Source organism: Ixodes scapularis, unplaced genomic scaffold (assembly GCF_016920785.2).
Source record: "Ixodes scapularis isolate PalLabHiFi unplaced genomic scaffold, ASM1692078v2 PGA_scaffold15__6_contigs__length_5221840, whole genome shotgun sequence".
Lineage (NCBI taxonomy): Eukaryota > Metazoa > Arthropoda > Arachnida > Ixodida > Ixodidae > Ixodes > Ixodes scapularis.
This window is the reverse complement of record NW_024609841.1, coordinates 47,530-74,585: the sequence shown is the minus strand read 5'-3', so window position 1 is coordinate 74,585 and position 27,056 is coordinate 47,530. Positions and strand designations below refer to the sequence as shown.

At 46.6% G+C, this 27,056-nt stretch overlaps 1 protein-coding gene across 1 annotated transcript in view; it reads right to left on the bottom strand.

Annotated features, from left to right (window-relative positions):
• The window catches only part of LOC8026114 (cytochrome P450 3A24), a 113,818-nt gene extending 89,906 nt beyond the window's left edge, over nucleotides 1–23,912 (bottom strand). The window contains exons 1-6 of the mRNA XM_042290061.1: nucleotides 23,772–23,912; nucleotides 23,637–23,739; nucleotides 17,582–17,678; nucleotides 7,939–7,991; nucleotides 7,762–7,858; nucleotides 3,340–3,456 (exon numbers count right to left, since the gene is read on the bottom strand). Of these exons, the coding sequence (XP_042145995.1) occupies nucleotides 3,340–3,456; nucleotides 7,762–7,858; nucleotides 7,939–7,991; nucleotides 17,582–17,678; nucleotides 23,637–23,701 (429 nt within the window). The 5' untranslated portion in view covers nucleotides 23,702–23,739; nucleotides 23,772–23,912. The remainder of the gene's footprint in view (nucleotides 1–3,339; nucleotides 3,457–7,761; nucleotides 7,859–7,938; nucleotides 7,992–17,581; nucleotides 17,679–23,636; nucleotides 23,740–23,771) is intronic.
• Between the last annotated feature and the right edge of the window lie 3,144 nt (nucleotides 23,913–27,056).

Below are 27,056 nucleotides of genomic sequence, written 5' to 3'. Positions count from 1 at the left end.
TCTTCCGCGCGTTCTCTTCGGTGTTCGCTCATGAACGTTCTTCGCAACTCAGCCTTGAGTTGCTCCCAGGAAGTGATCGAAGCTTCGTGGTTCTCGAACCAGTTCCGGGCGGTGGCTTCCAAGGCGAAGTAAGCGTTTTGCAGACACTGTTCCGGTGTCCATCCGTTATGACGGGCCACTCGTTCGTAGTGTTGTACCCAGTCGTCGATGTCTTCGTGGCTTTCGCCGTGGAATGGAGCCGGTGTCCGAGGAGCGACGGGTAGGTAGACGACGGCAGGAGCGGTGGGGGCCTGCGACTGGTTGTCCATCGTCGTCTTCTTCGGCTTGGGTTTGTCCAGCAGCAAACCGTACTCCGGATCCTCTCCCTTGGTGCGGCGGCTGGTCCGAGTTTCAGGTTCCGCGCTGAGTGGTCTTCTCAGCGAGCTTGGAGTCGGGCTTGCACTGCGGGTCCTGGGAGGGGAACGCTGCAAGGGCATGCGGTACCCCGCACCTCCACCAAATGTCACGGGTGGTGACCAAACGAAAAAACAGGAAATATACAGAAAGAAATAAACGTTTAATGTGGCGAACTTGTGCCAAAAAAATAAAGAAGGAAACAGAAGAAAGCAGAGCGTCGCGGGCGTCGAAGTCGGCGTGTCACCAGAATCGAGCGCTGGGGCGAGACTGACTCGACAAGGTCGCGGGCGGCCTGTTATCTAGAGTGCGTCGCTATCTCGAAGATTCGGCGAAAGCGGTTCGAGCGTCGCGTGATCGGGGCGAGAATGAACACGCACTTTCTAGAAAACAAATGCAGGGATAAATGATAGAAGTGACGTGCGGTACATGAATAAACGGGAACTTTCTGGAGGACCGTGACCGAGCGTTGCTTTCTCAGCCTTGCGCGCGGCAATATCATAAACTGAAGAAACAGCCACCCAAAACATTCTACAAGTCTCCACTTGCGCTTTAAGGGTAACAATGCTCTTTAGCGGCGTAGGAACCAGATTTCCATCGAAGTTCGCTACTGTTTCGATCGACAGCTGCACGGGAACTACCGTGACTGCCGTATTCACTCAAATAGAGACCGGTGTTTTCTTCTCTCTTTCCCCGCTCAATTGTCTTGTTAGTTAGAGATTAATTTACAGTGAAGACCAAGAAGGTCGACCCGTCAGAATCCCGAGCATAATTTGCGCGCCTCTCGCGCTACCCAAACACTCCCCCGGATCAGCAGCTGCTCCTAGCGCTCCGGGGCAAAGCGGTGAAGCTCGACGCTCCGCACGCTGTCAGAGGCGGCGAAGCTTGGAGCGAGCGGTGCCACGCTACTCTGCAGCTACGGAACAAAGTCACGTGGTACACACGATAATCGATTTATCAGGAGTGTGAGACCCTGTCTTATCGCAGTATCGGCAATCCGACTATTTTACCAAGTTTTCTCGGGACCCTTAGTTCCCGACATCGACGACGTGGTCTGGAAATTGAGACGATCTGAGCGGTCAAGCAGCCAGCGCATTCACCGGCCAGAGCGGTTGATGTCCAGTGTCAACGGCTCTGGCCGGTTGATTGGCAGAATCAAAAATGCGACATGATGGCATTCGTCATCTCCTTGTACCCGTTCTTAAACCAATCAAGTGCCGCCTTTGTCACCTGACTAGCGCTGTTAGTACGTGCATTTGGGGTTGTATGTGTTCGAACCTTCGAATGTGCTCTGACCTAAGACAAAACTAAGTGTTCAGTGAGTAGGGACGCAGTGAAATTCATATTTGCGCAACTTTTCTTCTACTTCTCACACTGGGTGGACCGATAATAAAATAGTTTTGTTTGCGCTTTAAGCCCATCTCGGCGCATGGGTGGCGCAATTCCTAGCAAAAATGCATTTTGGCGCGAGATGTAACTGTCACAAAATCCGGCTATGTTACGTTATTCATGTCACAAAATCCGACTGTGTTACGTTATCCATTCTCCCGGGCTAGACTAGACGCGTCCTTCCAAGAAATTCGCGGGGTGTGGAGGCTTGGACCCAGCTCCCACGAAAACGAAGCGATGCTCCCTTTGGGGGAAGGGGCGAGCGGGCCAGCGTCCCATGGGTTTCTTTTTGTTTTGTTTTCCACGCCTGCGTGCTGGAGTGCTGGGGCCCGTCCAGGGGGACTCTTTGGGGCAAAGGCGAGCAGTTTGAGCGGGAAACTCAGAAGCAACAGACGAGGAAGCGTCGAGTCCGTCGAGCTCAACGGTAGCGGGCCAGGTCCGGACTGGGGAAGACTTGGACGACGAAGTGTGTGTGTTTGATTGTGTGGCCGCTTCAAGCCGCCCAACCCACCGTGGTACCGCCGGGACCATTCCTTCCTCCATCGGACAGCGCCTCGCAAGACCGTCCCTCCTGGACACTGTGAGACAAGATTTCCCCTCCACTCGCATTTTTCTTTATAGTAATTAAGGTACCCGTATTTACGTAGTTGGTTTTTATTCTCACGGATGTCCGATTGTATTAACTGATAACATTTAAGCTCCGAAGTTGTTATCTTTCCATGTTCGGGGAAGCTCCCGCGTAAGAGATGGTTAATGCATTGCAGTGAGCGGTAGACTTTGGGTTTTGCCTAATTCGTTGTGTGTTGAGTGATTTCATCTTCGCCACCAGTGCACCGGCCGGGTGAAGTGCGTTCGAGTCCTATTGTTTTCGCAGCTCGGCACTTGTTAATCTTTTTTTTTTTTGTCTTTTGTTTTGTTTTGTTTTGTAGTATTAAATTCGTTTGGTTGCAAAACTGTGGTCTCCCCTTCATTGGCAAGACTCCACCGAGGCGTGGACCAATCGCCTGGTCGGCAGTCCTTTGTGTTTAAACAGAGAATATCAGCAAGCCTGTGACAGTAACAGGCCTTCGTTCATGTCGCAATGGACCTTTTCCACATACCGAGGGCACCAGGTGGTGACTGCACGAACTAAAAATTGAGGAAGTGACCTACCTGCGCTACCAATCGATAATGGGAGCTACGCTACCAGTTTTTTCGATCTCTGAGCTGCGGCGAGTGCCCAACGCGACTTCGAAGAGGGGCATCTGTGGCGTCCACCCACACATCGTGCTTTTCTTTCCGTCCACTTTCTTTTTTTCTGTAAGGCAATTATATATATGCTGCAATTACGTGTTCGACTCGCTGATCCCCAGCCTCCTTCCGAATTTCCTCGATTTTTCGTTCCGACTTTAGGCGCTTGGCATCGGGCGTTCGGGCGTGCGCAGAACGCTTCTCGGAAAAGGTTTATTTGGCGCAAGTTGCGCAGCACTTGCCTCACTGCTATAAGCGCCGAGTTTTTCGGCTCCTTTTAGGGGGAACTTCAGGTTCGTACACACTCCAAAGTGTAGATGAACAAACCTTGCGCAGCCTTCCCGTAGAAAACGCTGGACTTGCTGTGGGTCGGATCTTCCTCCATTTCTCAACAGGTAGAAATCCCATCATGTTGTCCATAAGTGGATCGGCAAATTTCATCTCCTGCGCATAAAAAATAAATAAATAAACACAACAGGGTGGTTTCATTTGAAATTGAACACGCTTGTCGGGGTGGGTCTTCAGATTTTTTTTTTTTTTTTTCAATATATGTGGTTGCCCTTTTTCTGCAAAGAACAAAACCGCTTTCCAAAAATTGTTTTAAAACATATTTCGCTTCACACAAAAAATATTAAGTGAAGCAGGGTGAAAATCTGTTTTTTACTCCGGGATTGTTCTACCCAGTTCTATGCGCTGGTATGAAAACGGAAAGCATACAAAACTGACAGGTATTTTTTGTGCGCGTGCAAGTTATTTCGTCTATTTTTTAGTTCAAAGAAAAGTACTTCTGCATTTTTGTTTATAGAGGTAAAAAATGCCAAACATCGTCTCTTTGAAAATCCACTGGCATCCTCAGAGCCTTGTAACTCATGAGTTATTATATTTGTCGCTTACTAAATACTATGCGTGTGTGGTCCTATACATGGGCTATCGGCGGGCATAAGTTTATTTTATCTTATCTTCACTTAATTGTTTATATAAATTTTGAAATATCGTCGAAAATTAGATTAACTGATATTTTGAACCCATTTTATCGAAAAAGGCTATTTTCTATTTCGTTCATTTTTTTTTTTTTCATTTTTGCTGCCGATTATGGGAACCTTCAATTGGGTTGCTGCGATTTCCCCCCTTTTTTTTTTTTTTTTTTTTTTTTTTTTTTGTTGTGCCTTCTCTAGGAGTGAGCTCAATCGCTCCCACTTTCTCGGAACGGCCAAACGCAGTTTCCGCAGGTCGGCCTCACTGCAAAGACTATACTGCTTATTTTTGTGTTAAAAGGCAGCGGGTAAATTTATTTTGATTGAGAATACTCGTGCTTGGCTACATATTGTGTTTTCTTAATTTGGTAATGGTGGCAACTGACATTCCTTTGTTCGATCATTAGTGGTGCAGCGGATGTTCCATTATCCGATGTTTAAAGCCAGGGCACAAAGGGCGGAGAAAACGGAACGGAGCTCTTTATGTAGCCAGACTGGGGTCATATATCTGTTTGTGCTATACACAGCTTGTAAGGCACGCACAGCACGCCCGGCCCTTGGCGCTATGTCCGTTACACCGCATCCGGCACGGGACGCCAATCCATAATGTGTCTTGTCGCGCGCAATCAAATAACCATGTGATTGCCTGTTCGTTATTCTCAGTGTGTATATCAAAATATGTAATATCACGTGGCCTTCTTTAAGAAGGAAAAAAAAGTTTACAGAAGGAGAGTGGGTAATACGGACTGAGTTTACATGAAGCGAAGACATTTTTTTACAGAACACAAACACCAATTGGCGATAAATAGTCACTTTTACTAATTAGCGCTAATATATTTAGAATGCACTTGACAGCCAATATGTTGCTGCGCTTTAATTAGTCTAGTTCACGAGCAACGCAATATTGGAACTTTTTGACAACGGCATCGGCTTGCTTCTGCGGAGAAGATCGAGCGCGGGGGCCGAGCTGAACTTTGTACCGCAACGGTCGGATGCAGCAAAGAAGTTCAACAGCGTGGTAAGTCCAGACGGACAGAACGAAAGCTGGAGCCAAAGCGAGCGCGAGCGGTGAACCCGAGACGGTGGCCCTTCTGTTTCAACGAATCCGTGCAGATAAAAATATAAGTGGTGGGTTTTGTTCAAGACTGATCGATATCTCTGATGCCAAGAAGCAACGATCCCCACATGCACAGAAGGCAGCAAAAGCAGTCACTTAATGTCTCTGTAGACTTTTAGGTTCTCCACTTTGTCACACCGAGCTTAATGCAAAGATTCTACAGCTTTCGGGAAAATGGAAAAGCGATTTGACGATTTTATTTTAGGTGGCCACGGTAGATTTGCTTTGGCTAGGCACACGTTGCTTTGGTTTGGGAATAAATAAAGGTTTGTCCTATTTTCTCGTTCAAAATAAAGCACGTCCGGCCAAGGCGGGCTTGGCACCGCTGCATAAACAGCATCGGCGAATCTGTCTTTCATATTGCCGGAGAATGTACATCTCGTGCTAATTTCACCTTAGGTTCCAGGCCTGGCTCGCGAACTGTGCACCACACAGGTGAGAAGCGTTATCCTTTGCGAGCGCCTACTGAGGCCCATTCTTATCTTTTGTGCTTCCTGAATATATCGATTTCTTTCTCCAGTAAGTCGAAAAGCACAACGCTTTCTGTCACTGTTTTCATTTTTCTTTTCAACGAAGTACTTTGACGTCCGCATCAAGGAGCCGTCCTGCGAACGAAAATTGTGTGTTGTGGCGAGGTGCTTCAAGCCTTACAACCTGCGTATAACACAAACAGACATATGACCCCGGTCTGGCTACATGAAGAGCTCGTTCCGTTTTTTCCGTTCTTTGTGCCCTGGCTTTAGACATTGGATAATGGAACATCCGCTGAACCGCTAACGATCGGACTAAGGAATGTCAGTTGCCATCATTACAAAATCAAGAAAATACTATATGTAGCCAAGCACGAGTGTTTTTAATAAAAATAAATTTACCCGCTGCCTTTTAATACAAAAATAAGAAGTATAGTCTTTGCAGCGAAGCCGCCCTGCGGAGACTGCGTTTGGCAGTTCCGAGAAAGTGGAAGCGGTTTCGATCCCTTTTAGAGAAGATACAACAAAAAAAGAACGAAATCGCATCAAGCCAATTGAAAGTTCATATGATCGACAGCAATATTTAAACAAAATTGAAAGAAATGAAAATGGCCTTTTTCGATAAATCGGTTCAAAATATCGGTTAATCTCATTTTCGACGATATTTCAAATTTTATATAAACAATTCCGTGGAGATAAGGTAAACTAAACTTATGTCAGTCGATAGGCAATGTATAGGGCTACACCCGCATAGTATTTAGTAAGCGTCAAATATAATAACTCATGAGTTGCAAGGCTCTGAAGATGTCACCGAATTGTCAAAGACACGACGTTTGTCATTTTTTATCTCAATAAACAAAAATACAACAGTATTTTCCTTTGAACTCGAAAATAGTCGAAATAATATACAAGAGCACAAAAAATTACTGTGAGTTTTCTATGCTTTCCGTATTCATACCAGCGTACAGAATTGGGTAGAAAAATCGCGGAGTAAAAAACAAATTTTCACCCTGCTCCACTCAACATTTTTTTGTGAAACGAAATATTTTTAAACAAATTTCGAAAAGTGGTTTTGTGCTTTCCAGAAATGGGGCAATACAAATATATATATTTTTTTTTTTTTTTCAAATCGAAAGACTTATTCCGACAAGCGTGTTCGATTTCAAATGAAACCACCTAACGAAACAAGTACACCACTTGACCCAACATAGCAGCAAATTTAAAGGATATAGAAGAGCAGAAACATCCTTTATGCGTACGCAGGCTGAGGCGTTATTAAAGAAAACCTGCCAACGATTCTAGCTTTAGTTTTACTTATCCTCTAGGTATAACGGAGTATCTGTTCAGCAGGTACACCAACGTTAATATTTGCTGCATGGTGGGGCATGGGGAGCCAAAACTACCTTGGATTATTCGATTCAACCTTGGAGTTGTTGAATCGAATAATTTTCTATAGAGTGCGCTTAGTGTCACACCGTTGAAATATTTTCTTTCGTAATCCCTCGGTAGCGTCTGAATAGTTCTTTTCAGGCATGCGTTACTTTGCTCCTCTTTTAGGATTAACAAACAGAGCAACTTCGTAAAATTATTATTTACACGTAGAGAAAAAAGAACTTCACATTGATTTTTTTTTCTAGCCCGTAGAAATGGAATGTGTCCAGATTCCCCTTTCGGCCACAATTATTGACAACTGTACGTAATGTACGATGAGCGATAAAAATAGCTTTATAACAAGAATAATGTATTTCCGGCACAACTACTTAGCAAAGAGCATGAGTCCCGCAATTTTTTCATGCGAAAGAAGCAAAAGTCAACTGTTCCGTAGCAACAAGGATTTGTTGAATTCGCAACACTGCGCCATCCGTGTTCAGGATGGAAATCCCGCGTGATCCCAACGAGGCGTCATGACTAAAACAAATGTTTTCCTGTTACACCCGCTCTTTAGCCGAAAATGTAAAAAGCAAACATCTACAATGGCATCCTTCCTCGAAACGCTTTTTTTTTTTAATTCTAGTTTTCTCATTTTAATTTAAGTGGCCAGAGAGAATAAACTTTCCAGTGCTTTAAATAATTACTTATCCGTGACTGCAAGCGTCTACTCCGTATATCTGGTGACTCCAGTTACCTGAGCTCTTGTTTCGTTTATGCAACTGCATATTACAGTTCGAACATCCAATATCTTACTCACCCTTCTATTTGGCAAGGAAGAGAAGTCTTTGACGAGAACGAACTTCACCAGTTCAGGATCGCACACGAAGAGCACCGGTTTCCCGAATTCGTAGACACTACAAACAAATCCAAAGTCAGAGGAATGAAAGTTTATAACTTAGCTAAAAAGAGCCTCTCAAGATGTATGGGGACTCACCCAAATAGTTTCCCGAATTGAGTGTACCGCTCTTGGTCCACAAGATGAAATGGCTGAAATAGAAAACACAAGGTAATGGCCGTTTGCAAGTGGAAATAACGAAAACATTATGTATTGCACCAACTACCCACCCATGGTTACAGGCTTGTCCGCAATGGCCGTGACTTATAATTCGGATTCCGTTTTTTCGGAGTTTATTTCTAGTGAATTTCGGAGGCTGTTTTTCGGAATTTATTTTCCGCTGAAAATCGGGGGCTCATCGGAGTTTCTTTCGTTAGATTTCTAATTCTTCGAATTTCTAAGTTAAATCTTACTGTATTCTAAATAAACAAAATGAAAAAAAATAATAAAGTTCGGACACAGACCCGATCTAAATTAATGAGAACTCATCTGTCTCGAATCTTATTTCTGGAGCCGCTATTGACATAAGCATTCTTGCTATTGGCAGTATTAGCTATCCCAAGACCGATCCCCCAATGAAGTGTTGCCTCAATGACAGTCGATGCTTGGAAAGAACTAAGCTTCTGGACGTAGTCGTTGAAAAGCATGGAAGCGTACGCTGCCCTCTCTTTTCATTGAAATATATGGGTTCGTAGCATCCACTGCTCTGGAAACAATACACCTCGTTCCTATAAGCAGCGCAAATAGCATGGCCCAGACTGGAAACATAAACGATGACTTTTGTCTTGACCCAGAGGTACTGAACGAACCTTGAAAAGCTGAGAAGTAAACCCGTTTTTGTTTTTTCTTTTTTCTTTTTTTGGCGGTGGAAGATTTTAAGGGAAAAACACAAATGGCCTTTCCTTAATACCCCCTAACCCTACGCTCTTAAAGAAAAAAATATCGAAAACATGGTCTTTTTCGTCTTTTGCCGTCGTGACCTCCATGTTCAAGGTTTTTTAGATAAATTCTAATGGACAGAAATTTTATCAACGAGGGCTATTCGGATTTTTTCGGATTCATCTGAAAACATGGAATTCTATTTATTCTGCCCAGTTGTGGTACTTTGTGCTTTAAATATATTTCCAGCCGACTAAAAACGTTTCTCTTCATGCTCTAAAATCAACTTAAGACTAGAAATGCTCTGACAAAAGAAAATACGTTCCGGTATGTCGGGCAATCTCTAACCCCAGTTCGCCATGGTTCACTCTTAATACGAAGAGAATGCTAAGGAAGAAAGAGAGGCTATTCCAGTCGGCAAAAAGAAAAGATAATGATGACGCCTCGTTGTCTTGCTTCCGTGAATTTGCTAAAACTTGTAAACGTGAAATAAGAACGGCGAAACGTATTTTTTTTGGAAACGACCTGTATAACATTCTTATCTCAAATCCACGGAGATTCTGGAAAATTATCAATCCTCCTTCAAAGAAAAGTCCGATCATCTCAGATCCGACTGGAAATCAGCCGACTGAAAGTGAAGTATGTGACAGATTTAATAAATATTTCAGTAGCGTCTTCACTCGCGAAACGTTCCCCATGCCGCAATTAGCTTTTCTGGACGCACTTGGCGAAATGGGGTGAATAAATATTTCTTCTGAAGGAGTATCAAAATTAATAGAGCAACTTCCAGTCAGCTCTGCTCCTGGTCGCGACGGGATAAACAGTAAGATTTTAAAAATTACTAAGCACATCTCGTCCCTGTACCTGGGTAAAATTTTGAACCAATCACTTATTACTGGTATGCTTCCCAATGACTGGAGACATGCAGACGTCATTCCAATTTTTAAGTCTGGGTCATTTGACGATCTGAGCAATTACAGGTATTTCTTTAACAAGTGTATGTAGTAAGCTCCTTGAACATATTATTTTTACAGCCATAATGCAGTTTCTTGATATCAATAATGTATTATTTTCTAACCAGCATGGATTTTGTAGGAATCGATCATGCACAACACAGCTTTTCGAGTTGGTAACCGATATCCACAGTAATCTTAACTCACGAAAACAAACAGACGCTCTCTTTATAGACTTTTCGAAAGCTTTCGACCGTGTGCCACACTACAGACTTATAGTAAAATTACAAAACTTAAAAATTAATGTAACTGTAGTTAATTGGATAAAAACTTTTCTTACGACTAGAACCCAATCCGTACGTCTAGGTGAAACATCTTTACAATCCTTACCAGTTATTTCAGGCGTACCACAGGGTACTGTACTGGGCCCATTGCTCTTCCTTATTTATATAAATGATATCGGTTATCGCCTGGGAAGCTGCAGTGTGTTCGTCTGTTTGCTGTCGATCTTGTCGTTTATCACGCTATTTCCAGTGAAGATGACTGCCTAACATTACAAAAAGACCTATCCCTAATTGAAACCTGGTGCGCCGAGTGGCTTATGTCCATTAATCATAATAAATGTAAATGTGTATCTTTTTTTAAATCCCGTAATCCAGTAAATTACACCTATCAACTTACATCCCAGCCCATTGAAAAGGTTTCATCTCTTAAATACCTTGGCGTGCACTTAAGCTCTGAGCTCCCATGGAGAACTCATATTGAACACATAACTTCCGGTGCTAATAAAACTTTAGGTTTTCTAAGACGCCATCTTAGTCAAGCTTCACCGAAAATCAAACAGCTGTCATACTGCACCCTTGTTAGATCCAAGATGGAATACGCTTGTACCATTTGGAACCCCCATCAGGCTTACCTATCCGACATGTTAGAATCAATCCAAAACCGCGCAACTAGATTCATTCTTGCTGACTACTCACCCACGAGCATCTCTGCCCTTAAGGCTTCTTTATCACTACCTCTCCTTAATACTAGACGCACCGTAGATAGATTATCCTTTTTTCATAACCTGTTTTACAAGCCCTGGACTGACCATGAATCCTTCTCTTCAGCCAGTCATGTCTCCCTACGCCGTGATGATTGCCAGAAGATAGAAAGGCCCTTTGCCAGAACCAACATTTTAAAAAACTCTCCCCTTTTTTTGTGTATACGGGATTGGAATGCGCTACCTGAGTCCATTGTAACAATTACTGATCATGCCTTGTTTTTAGCAGAACTTACTAAGCATATGATTGTATAATGAAGATATTGCACTGTAAAATAACAGATGTTCTTTCAACCTATTTGTTCCTACATTTGATTTCAACCCTTGAAGTGTTATATTATGTTTTATGTTACCCCCCTTATGTAATGCCCCCCAGGGGCCCTTAAGGTACAATAAATGAAATGAAATGAAATATATCTACGTTTTATGATCTAGAAAATTTACGTCCGAAAAATAAATTCAAGTGAACAGTTTGGAATTCACATCCAATCAATAAAATCGAAAATGTTTTTAAGAGCAATATATTGTCACGAATGACAAATGATGCAGCGGTGAATAACTGGAGAAACTAAACGTTCAATAGGGCGAACTTAAGCTAAAAAAGAAGAGAGAGAAGAAGGCTAGCGTCGGCAGGCGTCGATGGCGGGGTAACAGCAGGATCAAGCTCTGGGGCAAGACTGATTTTGGCTCGTCACGCGGAACACTTTTTATACCCGCGCGAGTCTCTGGAACATTGGACGTAGAACGTTCGACGCGTAGAATATTCGGAACTCGATTAGACAACAAGGTTCTCGAACTTACCAGAATGTCAAGTTGACAGAATAAAGAAGAGTCTACCTCTCCCTGGAGTCGAACCTGGAGCCTCCGCGCGGCAGCCAAGCACGGTAGCCATTCGGCCACGGACGCGCTCGCTCGGCAACGCGCCTGGCATTACTCCCCCAATTAAAAAGAGCATCGTCTCTATGCAACGTGCAAGGGAACAAACCAAAGCAAAACAAATAGAGAAACAATGGGAAATCCGGAAGCTGGTAAAGTACAGTTCTACCAAGCGTAGCGCGGCATCACAGTTCAGTCTTATCGCGCGTAGTACGGCTTGAGGCGTACAACGTGGACGACTTCAAGTCGTGGTGGGCGGCGTGATATTCTTGTTCCGTCGGGCATGACCTCGTAGTTTAGATCCTCGAGTCGACAAAGCACCTTGTATGGTCCAGCGGTTTAACAGCTTCTTGCTGAGAGGGCGGCGGCGAACGGGTGTCCACAGCCCCACTCCGTCTCCGGGCTGAAAGTGGACGAAGGCGACGACGAAGGTTGTACCGTTCCGCGTCGGTAATGGATCCGCAGGCGGGCGAGCTGGCGTACCTCCTCTGCTCCTTGGTTTATCAACTGGGCGTCGTCGGTTCCGTCGACTGCTGGGTCGCGGGGAAGCATTGCGTCGAGCATCGTTGTCACCTTTCTGCCATGCGCCCTCTGGAATGGTGTCATTCTGGTGATTTCTTGAACTGCAGCGTTGTAGCAAACGTGACGTACGACAATACTTCATCCCATATCTTGTGCTCAACGTCGGCGTACATAGCGATCATGTCGGCGATGGTCTTGTGTAGCCGCTCTGTCAGTCCGCTGCTCTGTGGAGGGCATGCCGTGGTCCGACGGTGTTTGGCGTGGCTTAGATGAAATATCTTTTTGGTCAGCTGCACTATGAACGATGACATCCGTTTTGTAATGAGGACTTAAGGAGCAACATTCCGTAGGACGACGGACTCGACAAAGAACTTGACGACTTCCATAGCAGTGCCCGACGGAAAGGCTTTTGTCTCGGCGTATTGTGTTAGATAATCAGTGGCTACGAGTATCCAACGGTTTCCCAGGGTCCCCTCCGCAAATGAACCAAGTAGATCCATTTCGATCTACAGGAACGGCGCAGTTGGCGGAGGAGACCCGCCGGCTTCGACGGTGCTTTCTTGCGTCGCTGGAACTTGAGACATGACCGTGTGTAGAGCTGGACGGTTTTGGGGGGCTTGGTGCAGTAATAATTTTCACAAATGTAACGCAGGTGTCCGGACGTCGCATCGTCGTGACATGCTTGCGAGATCTCCTCTCGAACTATGGTGATGAAACTAGCACAGCAAATTACACAACTTCTCAATAGGCACCACAAATTTTGGATATGGCAGAAATAGCAACATCTCTCAATAGTTTCAAGAAAATAATGAAGACCTTTATTTTTGAAAACGTGTAAAACCTGGCGTAGAAATGTATATTTTCAAGTATTTTTTCCTTTTGCATTGCATTGTGTTTCCTTTGCATTGGACTGTTCTTTTTTTCTGCAGTGCATTTTTTTTCGTGTGTGTGTGAGCTGTTGGTTTTGCACACTGCGCTGTGCGTTGTTTTTATTTTAATTATATATATCTATATATATATTTTTTTTTTTTTTGGCTGCGTTGCATTGAAATCTGTATGGGGTGTCGGACCCTGGTCAGGTGAATTTTTCCACCTTCTGTCCCTGCCACCCCAACCAAAATGGCTAATAAATGAATGAAATGAAATGAAGATCGGTTTTGATTACCAGCATACACGGTGAGTTGTGGTCCCCAAGTTCTTTTTGTAGAGCTAGTACATCTCGTCGAATGGCGAAGGTCGGCAGGGCTCGTGAGAAAACACGTGGCACGGTACTCCCGCGCCATTCCAGGTGCTCTATTAGGGCGCGCAGCTCAGGATCGTCTCGTTGACGTTGTGCCATGTCGTCGGTGTTCACTGCGCCTAGGAAGCACTCGTCGTCGTCGTCGCTGCTGGCGGAAGTCTTTTCGACAGGGGCTCTGGAGAGACAGTCGCCGTCATTGTGCTTGCGGCTTGACTTGTAGATCACAGTTATGTTGAACTCTTGTAGTCGGAGACTCTAGCGAGCGAGGCATCCTGATGGGTCCTTGAGGTTGGCAAGCCAGCAGAGCGAGTAGTGGTCCGTGACTACGCGGAACTGGCCCCCGTACAAGTACGGAAGAAACTTTGTGATTGACCAGACGACCGAAAGACACTCTTTTTCAGTCGTGGAGTAATTTCTCTCCGCCTTGGACACTGTCCGACTTACGTAGGCGATGAATCGCTCGGTGTCTTCTTGCGCTTGAACCAGTACCACTCCAAGTCCTGCGTTAATAACGTCCGTGTGAAGCTCGGTTTCCGCATTTTGATAAAATTATCTAAGAGCAGCAGGTGTCTGGAGTGTTCGCTTCAGCTCGTTAAATGCCTGTTGCTGGTCCTCGGCCAATTCGAACTTCTCGGTGTCCTTCGTGAGGTTCGTGAGCAGTTCTGAAATCCTAGCGAAATCCAGAAACGAAGCACCGATAGTATGTACATAGCCCAAGGAATCTTCGCACGGCCTTCTTGCCTGTCGGCGCTGGAAATGCCGCCACGGCGCGAGTCTTCTCTGCGTCTGGGCGAACGCCTTTGTTACTAACCACGTGGCCTAGGAACCTCAGTTCGTCATAAGCGAACCGACACTTTGACGGCTTGAGGATGAGTCCGGCGGTCCGTATGGCTGGGAGAACTGCTCGGAGTCGTCGCAAGTGCTCGTCGAAGTCGCTTGAAAGCACTACGACGTCGTCAAGGTATACGAGACAGCTCTGCCACTTCAGTACTGCCAGTACGGTGTTCATGACACGTTGGAGAGTGACTGGCCCCCTGCATAGTCTAAGGGCATGACTTTAAGCTCGTACAGTCCATCCGGCGTGACGAAAGCTGTCTTCTCTCGGTCCCGTTCATGGACTTCGATCTGCCAGTAGCCGGCCTTCACTTAGATCGATGAAAAGTATCCAGAGTGGCGCAGCCGGTCTGGCGTGTCGTCGATGCCGGGTAGTGGATAGACGTCTTTCTTCGCCACCGCATTCAGCTGCCGGTAGTCCGCGCAGAAACTAAAGCCGGGGGTCACACTGCTCATACATCATACAAAAGACAGTCTGCAAACATATTCGAACGCGAGTCAGCGCGAGATCCGTGCTTCGAATGCCGTATGGCAAGGAGGAGGAGGAGAAACTAGCGCACCCCATATTCGAATCAAGGACTCGTGTTTGCAGACTGTCTTTTGTATGATGTATGAGCAGGGCGACCCGGGCTCAAGCGTTCCGTCCTTCTTCTAAAACAGTACGACTGGAGAGGCCCTGGAACTGCTTGAAGGCTCGGTTATGCCGTCGTTCAGCATATCTTGAACTTCCTCCTGTATTACCTTCCTTTCTCTTACGGAGACTCTGTACGGCGATCGACGCACAGGGAGCGCGTCCTCCTCAGTAACGATGCTTTGCAACAGCGGTTTGGCGCACCTTCGACGACGTCGCAAAGCAGTCGCTGTATTTGGTGAGGAGGTTAATCAGCTACCGTCGTTTCGGGCCCAGAAGCTTAGGGTCAATGTCGAGCTACGCTAGCGACGTACTGTCTTGCTGAGGGGGCGAGGACTCTTGTGAAACTGCGGCAATTTCTACAGAGTTCCCTAGCTCCTCGACGTGGCCAACAGTGGCACCTCTAGTGAGGTATTGCGTTTCTTGTCGGAAGTTTATGACGTGGACCACAGTGCGCCCACCCTTAAGTGCCGGTATGCTCCTCTTGCGGCGGCTATTCCTCTTCCCAAGAGAAAGTGTACGTTGCCTTCCAGAACAACTTCGCTGCAGGTAGTTGCATCGGTCAAGACGGGCGACTGACATTGTTTAGGGTTTCTCTGGAGGCGGAAGAGGTGTCCGTTGCGTCACCCTGTTCTCCCCAAGGCCGTGCGTCACCCTGTTCTCCCCAAGGTCGATGACAGTGCCGTATTTAAACAGAAAGTCCATGCTGTAAATGACGTCACTTGCACAGTCTTGTAAAACGACGAATTTCACCGGACACGACACGTCTCGCCGCGAATTTCGACTCGAGCAGTGCACCTTCCGACAGGCGGGATAAGGAGTCCTCCAGCGGTTCGTATCTGCGGCCCATCCCACGGCGTCATCACTTTTCGAAAGCGGCGAGAGAGTCTCCCACTCAAGGCTGCGTAGTCTGCTCCGGTGTTTACGAGAGCTAATGCGTCGTGGCCGTCGATAACAACGTTTTGGATGTTGGGCACCGTTGCAGCGGCATCGTTGTGATACCTGGTGTCGAAACTGTGGGAGCGCTCCGGCGTTCTTGGAGGCTCTTTACATCGGTCGTCTTCGGCAACGCCACTTCCACGAGGCGCAGTTAGTGCTCCCGGCGACATAGGGGGAGACAGACTCTCTCGGCGGGGTCGTGGCGCTGGACACGCTGAACGTCTTGGCGATGGTGAGCGGGATTTTCAGGGCGGAGAGGCGGCGCTGCACTCTCCGAAAAAAAAAAAAAGGTGTATTCTTACACCCTTCGTCCCATACAATACACCCCAAAACTTCAGTTGGACATACAGCGCACTGACGTCGATCCAACGGCACTAACTTTCACGTGAGGCTTGATAGCCGTGTGGTACAGCTTATGAAAATAGCTGATGTACGTGTTACTGACTGCAAAAAAAAAATAATCGGTGCTCTTCTGGCTTTATAGCAGAACCTCAGTGTTTTCTCTCAGTGGTCTTTGATACGTACATTTCATAAGTTATATCGCTCCGTTCTCAAGCCCCTCGTAAAATTTGGGGCCGTCTGTTCGACTCGAGTGCATCGAACTGAAGTTTCGGAATGCATTCCATGGGTCCAAAGGGTGTAAGGTGACAGCCTGAGTGTGAGGATGGCGACCGTCGGAGGTCTGTCACGAGGGTGTTATCTTGGGTGCGGGTGGAACCCGCGCAGTCCCCGGTAGGGGCATCGATGGTAGATGGGGTCGGCTTGTGACAGCAGATGGGGCGTCAATCCCTCCATACGTCAGTTTTCCTTGGTGTGTCTCGGCGGTCTCACTGATGTCGTCCGCCGTGGCGTTGGGTGTACGCTTACGTTGTTCCCGTCGTGATGCCACCAGTAATGTTCAGCAAATGGCGGCGGTCGTCGAGCCATCGCGGCGTAATTCAGCGTCGGCTCTTCGGCTGCAGTCACGCTAACAGTGGCATCTGGCAGGAACGCTCGCTAAACCTCGTCTCGTACAACCTCGGCGATGGAAATTGGGGCCGGGCGCTCAGCAGCCGGGGTTTGTTGATGATGTCGTTGTCCGTTTCATCGTCGGCGTCGTCATCATGCTATCGTCGAGGTCGTAGCCAGGGGCTTTGTCTAGTTCGTAGTCCGGGTCGTTTCGAGGCCATAGTTGAGGTCGTCGTTAATGTCACAGTTGGATTCATCGTCGAATGTTTTCAGGGGACGTCGTGTTCACGGTCATCGTCTTCGGAGCTATCGTGGTCAGTGCACAGCTCGTACGCATCGTGGGTGTCGTTACCCCGCACCTCCGCCAAAATGTCACGAATAAGAATATGAACTTGATTAATAAAACTTAAAATTAGCGTTTATGTTTTTAAATAAAATAATTTTAAATACGTATACAGAAGTATGGTTAAGCAGAACGGTACAGTGCATGATGATTTTTCAATATTGTTATCACGGCTTGCCTTTTTCTGAAAACGTAAGTAATGGTACTTCAAACAAAATTCAACGTTTTAATCATAACAACCTCTAACGTTAACTTATCGAACAAAATGCCCAACACACGAAGCCGTGATTTACGGGCGCTAACAGAATTATCATTATTACCTTAAAAAAATTAAAAAATTCAGTGCCCGGAGCTCTATTACGTTATATACCGGAGACCGATATATAACGTAAGTATACGTTATATATCGGTCTTAGTTTCGCTCGAAAGTTCCTTCGTCAAAAAGAAGGCCTTGTTGTCAGTTAAAAATAGGACTACTCGCAATTCTAGCTTTTTTTATATAGCTTTAGAACATCCGTCATAAAATGATCACCTTGAACAGCATTCGTCTTGCGGCTCCAAATATGAGGGAGAAGTTTTCGTGGACAACATTCTGGTCTTTCCAGTAATTCCTGTACCTGGCTGCATACCTGAAATAGTCGAAGGAGCAAAAGAAAACTTCTCATACGTGCAGCGGCGCAGACTTTCCATTTTGCCGGGGAGGAGGGGGGGGGGGGGGGGGTGCTGCGCGTTACCTTCTCGACAGAACTCGAGATAGAAGCTAACGAAAGCCCGCTGAGATACCATTTCCTATGTATTTCGTCAATAAAGGCAACGTGGGCGTAATTTTGTTTACATGCCACGACTAGAAGCTCGTTGCATGGCACGTAAACAGCGTCTCGGTAAGGATCATGGCCCGGGCCCGGGGGAGGCTCTGCCCCCCCCCCCCCCCCCCCCTGGATTTCACCAGGGGGTGCGCGAGCCCCGATGCCGCCCCATAGTCTACGCCTATGCACACGTGTACAAAATAGAAATCATAGGTAACTTCAATCCTCGTACACCACAAACGTAATTATAAGGAAAACTTCGTAGCCTACGTTATTGAATATTGTGTATTCATACATTATTGGACTTTATGGTATTGCTAGACAGTGGTGGGCCTTTATTAAACTATCGTCCGATGACTGCCTGGTGGCCGGCTATAATTACTGGAAATAAATTATAAACTTTTGTATTTCACGTCTTTCTCACCAAGTAATCTCAATACCACATTCCTTTTTTGTTGCAAACTAGCGACATTCTTTTTTTTTGTTGTTGTTGTTTCTAGGATTGTCGAACTAACCGGGGGTATTTGACAAAACCAATCGAGAGTTCGATTCCCATCAATGATTAAGTTAACAGCTATTAAAGCAAATTTCGGGCAGCATACTGCAAAATGCTGATATACAATAAGGAAGGGAAAAGGGTCACTCCACAAACGAGCGTCTAAAACAGATACGTTTCTGCCCCGTTCTAACGTAGCTTATTCTATTTAGGGGACTCTGAGTAACAACATTTTTCTGCATTGCGGGTAGCCACTATTGACCCATTTTACGCACCCATAGAAACTCTCGCCCAGTGCTACGGTGTGGTTTTTTTTTTTTTTTTTGGTTTTCTTTTTAACAGTTTCTTTTAAGAACGTGATATTATTTTTTTTTATTTGATTAATTTGCGAACCACTACATTTTTGCGTGTACCTCCCAATTATTTTATTTTCATTTAAGGTATTTGCGCCTCGATAATTACTCTAGCGTTCGCATTTTCCTTGGAGCTGTTCGCTTTATTTCAGAAGAGTGCCGTAACGTATGCAATCTTTCCGCTTATTCCCATTCGCATATGAAGAACTGTACCTTTCCCGCGGGTGTGCCTTCGCAGGGGAGCCAAATTTAGTAGAAAAGGTCAGTTACGGAGCTACCCCTATATAGATGCTTCCTAAAATCAGCACCGTCACGCAGTCGGGGCTTCAAGGAATGACCTAACGTGTTGAAAACGCTCGATTTTCGCGGAGCTGGAGCAGCGTCATCGCTTAATAACGCTGTCTGGTCTAGGTGATAAACGAACTGCCTTCTTTAACCACACTCAGTGAATTCCCCTTTCTTGGCTCCAAAAATTCCCTATTGAAGGTACTTGCCCGCAAAATTCTGAGATATCCCCGCATATTTTCGTACGTTCTTTGCCCTTATTTTCGCATATAAACTGACCAGTATCATACTGGTCAGTTTATGCTTTTCTAAACTACATGAAAGAACCCTTAGACGCGGCCGCATCCCGGCGCCTACGAGTCGCTCAGGCCCCTCTCTGTCTTACACCGTGACTTTCTCTTCTGTAAACATATAAACCACAATACTTTTTCTTTTTTAGAATATACAGCGTTCTTTAAATTGTTCCCCCAATTCTCTCGCTAATCCTTAAATTACCTGCCAATTGCGTTAAAATTCCCATTTCACTTTTCGCTGGAATTGAGACCGAAATTTTCAGGAAAAAGCGCGAATTGCCTGCATGGAACATCGCTGACCGCACTCAGACACGAGCAGCAGCTGACGACCCATTCGACGCGAGAACGCACTGGCGCCATCTGTCCGTGGAATACTTGTGGTTTTCGTAAATTTCCTATTTCTCACGCATCATCTTTTTTTTCTCTAAATTATTGGCTGGAATATATTTGCCGGTGTTATTAAGCACCATTTCTCCTAGTAGAATTGATCTCGCAACTAGGTAAAAAGCATCGCTCTAGTGAAATGCGGTTTTGGGGCCACCAGATAGATGGCGCCGGCGTGCCGCCTGTTCCCTCGTCGTATAATTGGGACCTCGGTCGTGATGCGATAGTATGGGAACCAACTTGAACACTCGCCGCGACGACGGGCAGTCCACACAACTGCGTGGGAAGGCAGGCTCTCCGGTTCATCGAATGAAGGCACCGACTGATTTGTGGCTGTTGGGGTAGGTATGATACTCGGAAAGGGGACGCTTCTTTTGCAAGCCGGTACGGGCAGTCACCTGATACGAAAAAGAAGGTTACCGCCTGCGGAAACCTGGCTCCGTATTTTCGTCCGGTTTTCCTTTCCCTTGTCCGGCATTTCTCCTCGCGTTTCTCGTTGCATTATCTTTCGCTAGAAGCTAGAACCTGGGCATCGAGTTCCAATGAAACGCGTCATGTTTCTGTGTTCGATGGTCGGCGAAACCGTAAAAGTCTTCCTTTGTGGTCGCGGCTCCAACGAGCGCGTTTGTTTCACGCCTAGATATGACAATCTTTTTCAAACCGCCCGAGACGGGGCGGACAACGAGAATAGAAAGGTACAGAATCCCACAAGGCAACGTCTTAAGCTCAGCTGACTCTAGGAGGTATGTCAGATCTTTCGTGCGCGCTTGTGTTCTCAACTTGTCGGCGTTTCTTTATGTGTGCTGTGGTTGGTTGGCGACTTTGAGAATGTTCCAACTTGCTTATAGAAAGAGTCCGCTGAAAAAAAAAATGAAAGACGCTTCCAATCCCCTCGAATTAGAGCGCAGTTCTTGAGGAGGGGAAAGAGAGGAGGCTATGCCCCTCCTCCACATCCGTACCCTCCCTTCCTCCTCTACTGCTCCCCTCCCCTTTAGGGGAAAATTTCCCGCTAACTTTAGCGCGGAAAATTTTCCGGCTGGCGGGGAAAAGTTTCCACTAATTTTAGCGGGGAAAATTTTTTGCTAAATTTAGCGGGGAAATTTACCCATAAGGCAACGCGCGGTGACGTCATCTATGGTGTCACTGGTGACCCTCGTGACGTCCCACATGACGTCAAGTGTGACGTCATTATGGGGAACGTCCCATAATGCACTCGCGGTTACGCCGACGGCGACGCCGCTCAAGCCGGAAACGGGCACCTAAGAGCTGCGCCCTAAAAACCAGTCAGCGGAGTTAGACGTTGCCATCTGTCATTCTCTTCCACTTTGGATTCTTCTCGTTCTCCAGCCAGCGTCAGCAGTGGCGTAGCCAGAGGCGGGCCTTGTGAAGCTTCAGTCTCCCCTCCCAGCCGACCCCCCTATAACATACACACGTATTCCAATTTATGGGCATTCCAACCACCTCCAGCCCCGCCCGCCCCCGGCCAGGTCGAAAATCGTTTTGTGGAATTACGTTCCGTGGACCACTTTTCATGGGCACGTTTCGTCGACACTAACGTTTCATGGACCCGCGCTACGGGAATCGGAGACTGTACGGACATTTCGTCACGCGTGTATCATTGGGGTTAACCCACCCGCCCGCCCGTCAGCAGGTCGCCACGTCGAGGTGAGTTGGTGACACGCAGCGATCTAATAAAGAGTGAATTGTTCTATTTACGCCTTTCCTTCTGCCTTTGGTACATTTTGTTGTAGCCATCTGTCGAAACCGATGCACCGTTGAGATTCTTGGCGTGCTTCCGAAGCATGGCTTGTTCGTCGCGATCCGACATCGCGCGCCTCAGCACACAAAGAGCGGTTTCCTTTTAGAAAATCTCTCTCTGCCCTTCCCCCCTAAAACAAATGGGCGATGGAGAAACACCGCAGACAGCGAACGCTATCAAGAGAAAAAAAAACTGAGGCGGGACGACGTAGTTGTTCACGTGATCTCTATTCTATCGCCTGACTGCTCCGTACCGGCGTGCACAAAAGAAGTCCCTTCGGGGAGGAGGCTAGAGTAACGAAAAAACAAGCGAACGAACTTGGTACAACTCCATTCATGGTGCAACAGCTTTTCGACGTACTTTATCCGATTTTCCTCATAGAACCTTCAAATGCGCGCAGCTCATTCCTGCTTAACAAAACGCACAAAGAAATCCGTAAAACCGGATGTCCTTCAGGTAACCGAAAGTTGACGTTTGAATTGGAGTAGCCCACGGTGTAGGAAGTGTGTGGCCTCAAAGGGTGCGCATTTTCGGCACCGATTTGAAGTGCAAAGGGCGCGGCCAATGACGTCACGGACGTCCAATATATATTTGGTGTTCTTTGACGTAAACACGTTTTCTTTTGGATGCCGCCGACTGCATTTTAAAACGTCGGTCGGTCGGCAAGTGTGTGCGCGTGGTCGGGTGCTCGGCGGCTGGTGTACTCGCTGGTGTGTGTCGACGAGCCGCCTTTGCTCGTCGCGTATCCTGAGACAGTGTTTTCCAATTTCGTTCGCCCGGTGTCGTCGGTCACTAATGTTGCAAAAGGCGATTCATAGTGACTACAGTAACGTCCGACGGGACTTTTGCAAAGCGTTCAAGTGCCGTCCGACGATACTCCACCGACACTACGTACTCCGCGTTAAGTGCCGTCCGAAAGTCTCGTATAAAATGAATTGTCAAAACATGACTTCCGAAGCCGTAGCGTAACGCTTAGCGTTTAAAATATTACCGCGCGCGCAGCTGGCCAAGTAGGCAGCGCGCGCGTGGCCTAATGGTTATCGCGCCTGCGTCCCACGCGGAAAGCCAGGGTTCGATTCGTGGGAGCGCCGCGCATCTTTTGTTATTCCTGCAATTTAGTTTTCTGGTAGATTCGAGAATAATGTTGGGCGTATTCGAGGTCCGCATGTTCTACGCGTCGAACATTCTACGCCGATTATTCCAGAAGCTCACGCATACATAAGGGGCGCCGCGTGGCGAACCGGGCTGAGTTTCGCCGCAGCGTTCGATCCTGCTGCTTCGCCGCTTTCGACGCCCGCGACGCTCTGTTGTTATTTTCTTTTGCCTTTTATTCCTGGGCACAAGTTCGCCCCATTAAACGTTTCAGTTTTCTCAGTTATTTCGTTGTTTTGTCACCTTGTCATTCGTGACAATATCTGCCCATGCGTAAGCGGTCGTGGGTTCGATCAGCAGAAGGCTTACTTTTTTCCTTTTTTTTTCCCGAACATTTTGTCTTGGGGCATTCGGCGATATTTACGACACTTCTTTTTTTACGACTGACACTGAAAAAAAAGAATGCTGTCGACGACAGTGCTAAAAGCACGAGCTAGTTGCTTTGGACAGCGCGGCACGAGCGTTCCTGCAGCGGGTGCAGTCATGCCAGTCAAGGCTACTCGCTCGCCGCTTGCACGGCCTTCGCAGCTATTCTATGCAACGGTGATAATCCGTCGTATTACACACACAGGTACCACTCCAAAAAAAAATGCGTATGTAATTACTGCGGCTCGGCTCTGTCGCCTCCGGTACACGTAATCCTCATTTGCAACAAGAGTGACGGACGGCACTGGGCGAAGTTTGAAAATGGAGAAGGCTTATTTTGATGATTCCTGCGAACGCGACGAGTGCAGGCGGCAACAAGACAACACGCAGCAGCGCGGACACCGCCGAGCACCCGGCCACGCACACGCCGAGCGACCGACATTTCAAAATGCAGTCAGCAGCATCCAAAGAAAACGTGTTGTTGACGTCAAAATAACTATGACGTCAAAATAAAAGCTGTTATTTTGACGTTCGTGGCGTCATTGGCCACGCCCCCCCTGTATAACAAATCGGTGCCGAAAATACGCAGCCACCATCAAGTGACCCCACCGCTGAAGAGCTTTAGCCCGAACGTGGACACTTTAAGCTCCAACTATTCAATAATAAAAAATAAAAAAAAGTGAAACCACTTACAAGTACAGGAGAACCAGAGCTGTCAGCAACAAGAGTATCCAATCCAAAACGCCCATGCATTTCATCCTCAACACGTCGGCGCCTTGCACAGCGGCACGCGTGGAAACGATGCCTCCCTGCAGAACAAACTCCTCAAAGTATAATCTGAATTTCTACAGCGCTCTTTCCTTATATCCGCCAGCACAGGCGTTCTAACGACAACCAAGCTCGGCGACAAAAACTAAAAGACACCCAAACATCAACGCTGTTCCGAAACCGCCAGCGGCCGTCATAGCCTCTCCAATTCGTAGCTGCGCAGGAGACCTGAGAGAGCGTAGGGTAGAGTGGGCAAGGAGAGAAGCTGTTGCCGTAGGCGACGACCTCGGGCGTGCGCGTGGTGCGCGGCGGACTGTCTTTCTGTCCTTGACGGAGGGGAAGGGGGCAACGGGCCGTTTCAAAACATCGCGCAAAGGGAGTGTCTCTCTTTTTCTTTTTTTTTTTCTTGCACGTGAGGTTGGCATTTTGATCGTAGACTTTTGGGTAAACCGCCGGATGGGTAGATAGATGGTAATGGCTATAGCTTTGCAACGGGCGGCAGCTTGCGCCACCTAGCTCTTTTTTTTTTATTTGTATGAATTTTGTTATAAGAGACCGACCCCCCCCCCCCCCTATTTAAAGTGATTCCATTGGTTATTTTTATCTGTTCTTTTTTTATCCTTTCCTAGATCTCTTTCACCAATTTTCCGATTTCCTCCTAGTTACCGCAATTCTTTCCCTATCTATTCGTCCAGGGATGGGCAAAATACATGCAAATATGTATCGAAATACAAATACAAAATTCTTCGTCAAAAATGTATTTAATTACAAATCTAATTACATTTCCAAAAAAAGCATTTAAGTACAAGATACAAATACAACCAAATGTGTTTGGTTTCCCCCCAAATACTTTTCCAAATACATTCCTCAAAATTTGCGTCAGCGACTTCAGGGCCTTCAGGGCACCTGCAACGGGTTTCTGGGTATCTCATTTTAATTTTGCATCGCACACTCGGGAGTTAGTGTGCGAGGCTCTAGTAACGTAATAAAAACGTAATAGAAACGACGATGGCAGCAAGCTGTGCCGGGTGACCGCGGCGCTAGGTTCTGGCCCTGGATATGAATGCATCGGGGGTGGCAGCCGCCTCCTCGACTGGGCCACCCCTCTGGAGCCGCTGCCTTCACCGAAGCGAGAGACCGCACCGTCTGGTGCCAGGACTTTGCTTTGAGAATGTACATCGGACGGTCAGCCGGGGCCGCCTTGGCTCTTTGACCTGCTCGCCTGGGCCTTCACCGTTGCCTCCAGGACTCGCGCGGCGGTTCGGAGGAGCGAGTCGTCCTCATCATGCATGGCGCCTTCGTCACCGCCGGGCCGCCAGGGCTTTCCCAGCCCCAAGGCACGGTGGGGCCTGCGGACGCCACCCTGGAGAGCCAGGACACTTCTGCGAGCTCGACGGGGGACAGGCCCAGCGAGCAGTCCAGTGGAAAACACTGGGCTCACATCGCCCGCAACATCGACCCGCGCCCTCACCCGCGGGCTTTATTTCACATCGCCAGCGTCAGCACCTCTCTCTCATCTATACGTCGTCGCCCTCCCCTTGTGCATGTCATCTTATAATCGTCATCACTAGACGTGGCACCGCTGGCCTCCTTGGTATGGGCTGTCGCCTTTCCGCGGTGCCACGGCTCTCCCGAGCCAATAAAGATTATTATTATTATCATTAAATATAATCACAAAAAATGCAATCAAGCTTGGACTTAATAGGTGAAAAAAAAAGTGCAGAGCTGCAAGCAGCTTTTTTTGTCAATTACATTTTGGTATAGACCAGGGGTCTCCAAACCCCGGCCCGCGGGCCAGATCCGGCCCGCTGAGGTCTTCCGACCGGCCCGCGGCTGGCCGCGGTCCTTCCAATGAAGCCCGGCCCGCGGCCCTATTCCAGCAGGGCCGCCCGGCGCAAAACTAAGCGCGCATGCGGATGGCAAGTCGTCTTCTTCCTGCGCAGGAGTTGCAATGACGTCAGAACGACGCCGAGCTCCTATTGGCTGATTGAAAAAACAAAAATAGTGGGTACACCTGAAAACATCCAACAATGCGATCTTTCACCATTTTTTTCAGACAGCCAATCAGAGCTCGGCGTTGTTCTGACGTCATTGCAACTCCTGCGCAAGAAGCAGACGATTTGCTGTCCGCATAGAAACGGCTCCTCAACGGTCAACACGGATCAACCGCGTAAGCGAAGAGACCAGAGAAAACGAGAAAAAACCACCAGTGTGTTCTGTCGCAACATTATTCATTAAACATCGCCATCACCACCAGCATCACCGGCATCACCATATCAAGACTTCGATCGTTCTGAAGCGTGGAATAATAAATAACATTACTAATTACTATTATTAGTGCCCCGTTTCATATCGGTGTAACTATACGGATCTTAAAATTCCTTTGCGCTTCCATATACAGGACGGATTCCACGTAGCTTGAGGCAAGGTTTAAAAATATTTTGGTGCAATTTAGGAAAACCAAGTGGAAGAAATAAGCGTGTTCATTGTTTAGAGCAGGTCGGGCTATCTTTTATACTTTGCCTTATTAACTAATTAATTAAGATCGATATTAATGAACTTTTGGATTATTCAATTTAGAGCAAAAGTTTACTCACAAAGTTGTAGAGCGTCCTCAACGACATCCAATTCAGTTGTTTTTTATCAAAAAACCTCATACACTGTTCGTTTTTTAGAGCTAGCAAAAAAAAAAAAAACTAGCATATAATTTTTAAAAAAAACGTGAACAACGCCCTCTCAACAATGTTCTATTCATCATGCGGGCCTAGTTTATTCAAGCCGCGGCTCAGAGCGCTGCACTACACACTCTCAAGCGCAAAATCACGCTTTGTTTTTTAATAATTTGCATGATTTTTCTTTTAAGCCCAGTAAAACGAACTGTCTTAAAGGTTTCTTGACAAAAGCCACTGATTTGGACGTTTCTGAGGACGCTCTACAGCTTTGCTATTAAAACATTTGCTCTAAATTGAATATTTCAAATGTTTATTAACTGATATTAATTAATTAGTTAATTGGGCAAAGTACGAAAATAGCCTGACTTACTCTAAACAATGAACATTCTTTTTTTTTTTTGGTTTCGTCTCTCTAAAATGTACCCAAATATTTTTTTTTTTTTAAACCTTGGCTCAAGTTACGTGGAATACCCTGTATACAATGTCCTTCCTGTGTTTTATATATTTCATATATTGTCAGCATCAGTTCTATCATTCTCCTTAGTTTTCCGCCCCGTCGGAACACTCCAAAGGTTTTATGCACTTTGATTTATGCCTGGTAAGTTTTTAGTCCCATTTATTGTACAATGTCTTAACTAGCTAAATATTGGATTTATAACTAAATTGGATATGT